This window comes from Myotis nattereri, assembly GCF_964212035.1.
Source record: "Myotis nattereri genome assembly, chromosome: 16".
NCBI classification, from domain to species: domain Eukaryota; kingdom Metazoa; phylum Chordata; class Mammalia; order Chiroptera; family Vespertilionidae; genus Myotis; species Myotis nattereri.
In genome coordinates this window covers 17,321,802-17,327,801 of record NC_138091.1, presented here as the reverse complement: position 1 = coordinate 17,327,801, position 6,000 = coordinate 17,321,802, and the positions used below count along the sequence as shown (strand labels likewise).

The window sequence follows — 6,000 nt, the reverse complement described above, 5'->3', positions numbered from 1 at the left end:
CAGCAAACAATCATTTATGTGTCCTTTTCAGGTTTGGGGAAATGCCCTCAGCCATTCCCAGCTGATTCAGCCCTGCTGACAGCTGGAATTAGCTTCCGGCACACAGGGGTGGCTCTGTTCTGAGAGGCTCTGGAAAGAGGATGGTCCCAGCAACAACACTGTTTTACAGCTGAGACTCAGAGAGCAGAGCTACTTGCCCTGTAAGTAACCAATCCCACCATGTGACCCAAAACTCAGACAGTTTTCCCAATGCCCTGCTGCCTCCGCAAGGATTCCTAGTGCCAACAAGCCTCAGCACATTCCTAACCCCCAATCACCAGACAGCACAAAATGTTTAGTATCTTTCTCTTCTTTTTATTCTAAAAAAAGTTGACAATAATAACCTGCAAATTGCAGAGAGTGGCGTGGTTTTTCATCTACCCACCCCATCAAACATCATTCTGCATTCCTCTCACATCGTCCTCTCCCCTGCCCTTCAAATCCTAGATGAAAACCCCTGGGGTGATGCAGGAGGCCCCCCAGAAAAAAGAATCCCCACCCAGGTTCCCTCAGCAGGTGAAAGCATTAAGGAAATAGATTAGGGGAGAGGAGGCTAGGAGCTGGATCTGCTCAGCTCTGTCTCGCAGACCCAGTGGAAGGGCATCACGCACAGGTTATCGTTCCATCGGCCATCGGTCATGAAGTGGGCACAGTCCTCTTTCCCATGGTAGTACCAATTGTCAGGCTGCGTTGGACTCCAGTTCCTAAGGAAAGCGGACAGATGTGGACCCTGGAAGCCGGACCCTCAGCCAAGCCGAGGAGTCCCTCTTGCCCTCAAAAACACCCAGCAGGAATAGCAGGATCCAGGCCAAAGGAACAGAGTACAGAGCACACACACTCACTGGAAGCCGGTCTTATAGTCTGTCCCGTCCACCCATGTCCAGGGACCATGTTGGTCAGTAAGGCCAATCCAGGTGTCCACAGGGTACATGTGTTGCTCAAGAAACTTCTGGGGAGAGAGGATGAGGGCTGTGACTTCAAGTAGAGCAACCAGCTTCCCAAACAAGCTCTCCCACCCTCACCTGCTCCTTCCGGGAGCCCACAACCACCAGGTGGGCGTTCTCCAGCTGGCAGTGCTTCTCTGCCTCAGGCCAGGTCAATAGAGAGCGAGAAAACCAGTAGCAGCTGCCTTCATACTCCAGCCAGCCAATGGGGCAGCAGGTATTTTGAGAGTCTGAGGTGGGAGTGGGGAGGTTCTGAGATGCTGGCCAGTGGGACATGGGCAGGATATGGGGCTAGGCGCTGCCCTACACACCACTCACCATTGCTTTTGAGCGCAGCCAGCTGACAATGCAGGGAGTTCAGGTCTTTGACCAGTTGTTGGACTACCAGGAGCATTTCAGAATAATCTGGGAAACACAGAAGGGCAGGGGGCCAGCTGAGGGCCTTCCATCCCCTCCCACCCTATCAGGCCAAGGGGCAGGGGAGAAGGAGCCTGACCTGCTTTGATTTCCTGCTGCTCTCTCTCCAGCTTGCTCTCCAGAGAAAACACCTTGTCATTCAGGCTGCGGGCTGGAGGGGAGGGCACTCAGCACCCCAGGCTGCGCCCCCCACACCTCTGTCCTGAGAGCCTGGCCCCCACCTTCGCACACTCACTCCTGGAGGGCCTCTCACCTGCTTGCAGCTCCTGCTCCTGGTTTTCCACCACAGCTTTCAGAGATGTTATTGTTGCTTGCAAACTGCCACCTGGAGGACATGGGGACTCAGTGCTCAGGATCCACTCCCCCCGCCCCCACCACGACCCCTCCCATCCAGAGCCCCTTCCAGCCAGGCTCACCCTGGGAGTGCAGTGCCTGGACCTCAGCCATCGTGTTGGAAGTGAAGTTGCTGAAAGTTGCTCTCAGGGTCTCCACATCACTCTGAATCTTGGCATCTGACCAGGCAGGGGGGACAATGAGAGCTAAGATTGCTCAGTCCTCTCTGTGCTGGCACTGGGCAGGGCACTTGACATACATTGGCTCATTGGGTCCTCACAGCCACCCCACTTCAGGGGACAGGCACTGTTGTTATCCAAGCTTGCAGAGAGGAAACTCAGGCTTCCAGAGGTTAGGCACTTGGACTACATTACCCATGAGTAAGCAACAGAGCCAGCAGCCATCTTTACCCACCATGATCATCATCAGTGCCTGGGTTCCTGTACCCCACTATCCCCCCCTTCCCTGCCCATCCTGGGACACTCACTTTTGGATCCAATCACGCAGATACCAATCATCAGGAGAAGGATGAGGCCCAGAGAGAGCAGAAGGGGCCAGGGGCCAGAGCAGAGATGCTGCAGGAAGGCTGGGGGAGGAGGCAGCCCTGCAAGAGGAGAGGACATCAGGACATGGAGGCTGAGGACAGGAGAGACACGGGGGAGGAGCAGAGGGCCGCAGGGACCTGTCAGGGATGAAAAGTGGTGAAGGTAACGCTGGGGAGAGGTTGTGGTGCAGGGGATGCCCAGGCATCTCACCCCTCATGGACCAGCACAAGTTCTCAGTCACCCGAGCCCCTCATCCCTATGTCAACACGATGGCAATATGTAAGGTCTTATCATCAGGGCTGCAACAAGGGGAAGGAGGATAGAGAATGAGCCAGGGCAGCCAGGCCCTCAGCAGGCTCGTGCTTATCTGTATTGTCCAGTCAAAAAATTTTTCCTTTCCAAGCATGACTGTTCACTCTCCCAGTGCAAATGCTCAGACCCTTCCCCTGAGTATAGGCATCCAGGACTGCTTTGGTCCACCCTGATACTGTCCTTCTCGAATTCTCTTCATATTGCAACCACCTGGAGCTAGAGCCTGATACCCGCAGTGTCGGAGACCCCAGCAGTGCACATGGTAGAGGTGCAGATACACTGACAGCAGAGATCCTTCTAAACATATTAAGAGAGTGTTTCAGGAGACACCATTTCTCCTTTCCTCTTACCCTTTCTAGAACCCTGGCTTTTCTTCTCACTCTCCAAGGACTGGAGGTCTTCATAGTTCATTGACATCCTTGGACCAACTCTGAGGCTGTCCGAGCTGAAACGGAGGCAGGGCCAGTGACCAGGCTGGGGCTGGAGATAGGAGACAGGGAAGGCTGGGACTAGGTTGGAGCTGAAGTCAGGGCTGGAGTTGATGTAAGAGAAGAATTTCAGGTTGAGGATGAACCAGGGTTAGGGATATGAATGGGAATGGACCTGGGTTTGCAGCAGAGGTTGGAAGTGAGATCAGGATTGGTTTTGGGGCTGGGGTTGGGTTGAATGTGAGATTGAAGGTAAAGGTAGAGTTGGAGCTAAAGGTATTTCTAGGACTGGGTCTTACATTGGGGATGAAGTAAGGTTGTGTCTCCTCCTAGGACTGGGGTCAATATGATGTTGATGCCATGGATAGAGTGGGGCCTAAGTTTGGTGTTGATGTTAGAAATTGAAGAGAGTTGGGTTGGTGCTGGTGTTTGTAATGGGGTTAAGGCTGCATTTAGGCTGGAGGCTGAAGATGGGGCTGGAGCTGTGCTAGAGATGGGGAAACCCAAATCCAGTTATGTGAATAGAGTCTGAAATCTCCACCAGCTCATTGAATCTCCAAGCTGCCCTTTTATATCTCTTCCTATTCAGTCCCAGTTGAGACCCACAGCCCCCTCTCCCTGCTTTCTCTCACTCCTTCCCTGTCCCCTTGGTTTCACCTGCATCCTCAGCCCAGTTACCTGTGCAAATTCTGGAGGCTGTGATTCTTGGGTTTGCCTTGCAGCAATGAGCAGAGTTGGATAAAATGAAATCCTGGAGAGTGGGGTAGAGGTGAGTGAGGGAGGGGTCAGGTCAGTGGCTGGAGTCCTGCTGGTCTCTGTGTCTAAAAGCCCAGGATTCTGTAACCTGGGATCTTCCTTTTCTTCAACTTTGGTAGTAAATAATAATCGGAACCCAGGCAGAGATTGTGTGAGTGAAGAAGCTATATATAGGGCCAGCTTTGCTCCCCCCTTCCCCACCACCACCCCATCTGCCTCCCGGGTGTGTCCTTTTCAGCTTCTGTTGAGGTCCCCTGACTTCCTCATTGTTGCCATTGTGGAGAGGAACCCTTCCCAGAGCGGTCCATAGGTACAGTCTCTTGCTTCTTCTTTGCCCCACACCCCATTTTACTTCCTGCATCAGCATTTCCCAGAGATGATGCTGTCTCCACCATTGCACACCCAGATCCAGAAGAGCCTTTTCTCACTCTTCCTCAATCGTAACCCAAGTGTCTGGAATCTGAGCTTTCTGGGGCCTGAGCCACCAAGCTCCCCCAGCTCTGGCCTTGCTCTGCTCACTCTTCCCAATAGGAGGGAAGAGGGTGAAGCTCAGTGGATAGAGCATTGGCCTGCGGACTGAAGGGTCCCAGGTTCGATTCCGGTCAAGGGCATGTACCTTGGTTGTGGGCACATCCCCAGTAGAGGGTGTGCAGGAGGCAGCCAATCGATGTGTCTCTCTCTTCAATGTTTCTAACTCTCTATTCCTTTCTAAAAAATCAATAATAAAAAATATATTTAAAAAAACTGACATCAAGAATATATAAGGAATTCTCAAAACTCAACAGTGAAAAAACAAAACACAAATAATCCAATTAGAAATGGGCAAACACACACACATGCACACGCGCGAACACACATGCACACGCGCGCACACACATGCACATACGCGCGCACACACACGAAAAGACATTCCTTCAGAGAGAATTACAGATGGAAAATAAGCACATGAGCCTGCTGACATGTCTCAGTGATTGAGTGTCAACCTATGAACCAGGAGGTCACGGTTTGATTCCCCATCAGGACAAATGCTTTGGTTTCTGGCTCGATCCCCAGTGGGGGTTGTGCAGGAGGCAACTGATCAGTTATTCTCTCTCATCATTGATATTTCTATCTCTCTCTCCTCCCTTCCTCTCTGAAATCAATATATATATTTTAAATATATTTTATTGACTTTTTACAGAGAGGAAAGGAGAGGGATAGAGAATTATTGATGAGAGAGAAACATCGATCAGCTGCCTCCTGCACAACCCCACTGGGAATGTGCCCACAAGCAAGGTACATGCCCTTGACCGGAATCGAACTCAGGAACCTTCAATCCGCAGGCCGACACTCTATCCACTGAGCCAAACCAGTCAGGGCTAAAAATATATTTTTAAAAAGAAAATAAGCACAAGAAAATTGTACAAATTATTAGCCATCAGGGAAATGCAAATTAAAACCACAGTATTATTTCATTACACACTCACCAAGATGGCTAAAATTTTAAAATAGTGTTAGCAACCAAATGCAGGTGAAGATGTGAGCAATCTGGATCATTCATACACTGGTGATCCTCCTATATAATAAAATGCTAACATGCAAATTGACTAAACAGCAGAATGACCTGTCGCTATGATGCTCACTGGCCACTAGGGGACAGATGCTCAATGCAGGAGCTGCCCCCTGGTGGTCATGCATTTATATAATATTTTTATATAAAAATTTCTATAAAATTTCCATTCACCCCTGTGACTCTAGGAAAAAAGTGCAACTGAAATACCAGTTCTATGGCCAGTTTGCACATGTAGATGATTATACTGCCAGACTTTTACAGTTAAGGAAGATTTCACAATAGGTTCAAAGAATATGGAGCATGTTCTTTTAAATAATTATAAACTTCAGAAGAAACAAAAGTTGTACAAGAAAGGAAATGTAATCAGCTGATCCTACTGGGCTCAGCAGTTACCACTACTGACGCAGCCATAGTGGTAAAGATACACATGCTGAATTACGATGTAAATAGCAATTATTGTAAACTCAATTAAAAGATTGTACCGTATCTACAGGGTAGAACTAAATAATGCCAACCATTGGTATATAAAGATATATCTGTTTGTGTGCATTATCTAGAAATTGAGATGTCACTGGAAGAAACAGCTAAAAAGCACTGAGTGGTTTCTCTAAACAGCAGAAATGGCTTTTTCTAGCCTCACAAGACTTTACTTGTATGTATTACTACTTACATAA

At 49.4% G+C, this 6,000-nt stretch overlaps 1 protein-coding gene across 1 annotated transcript; it reads right to left on the bottom strand.

The window, feature by feature from the left end:
• Window positions 1-592: 592 nt before the first annotated feature.
• On the bottom strand, window positions 593-3,007 carry LOC308532653 (C-type lectin domain family 10 member A-like; the record flags this gene model as incomplete). The annotated part of the gene is made up of 9 exons (XM_081110176.1): window positions 593-743; window positions 882-988; window positions 1,062-1,213; window positions 1,302-1,388; window positions 1,480-1,551; window positions 1,654-1,725; window positions 1,817-1,912; window positions 2,221-2,337; window positions 2,941-3,007. The coding sequence occupies 9 exons, from the start codon at window positions 3,005-3,007 to the stop codon at window positions 593-595; spliced, it is 921 nt and encodes a 306-aa protein (XP_080966302.1).
• Window positions 3,008-6,000: the final 2,993 nt, after the last annotated feature.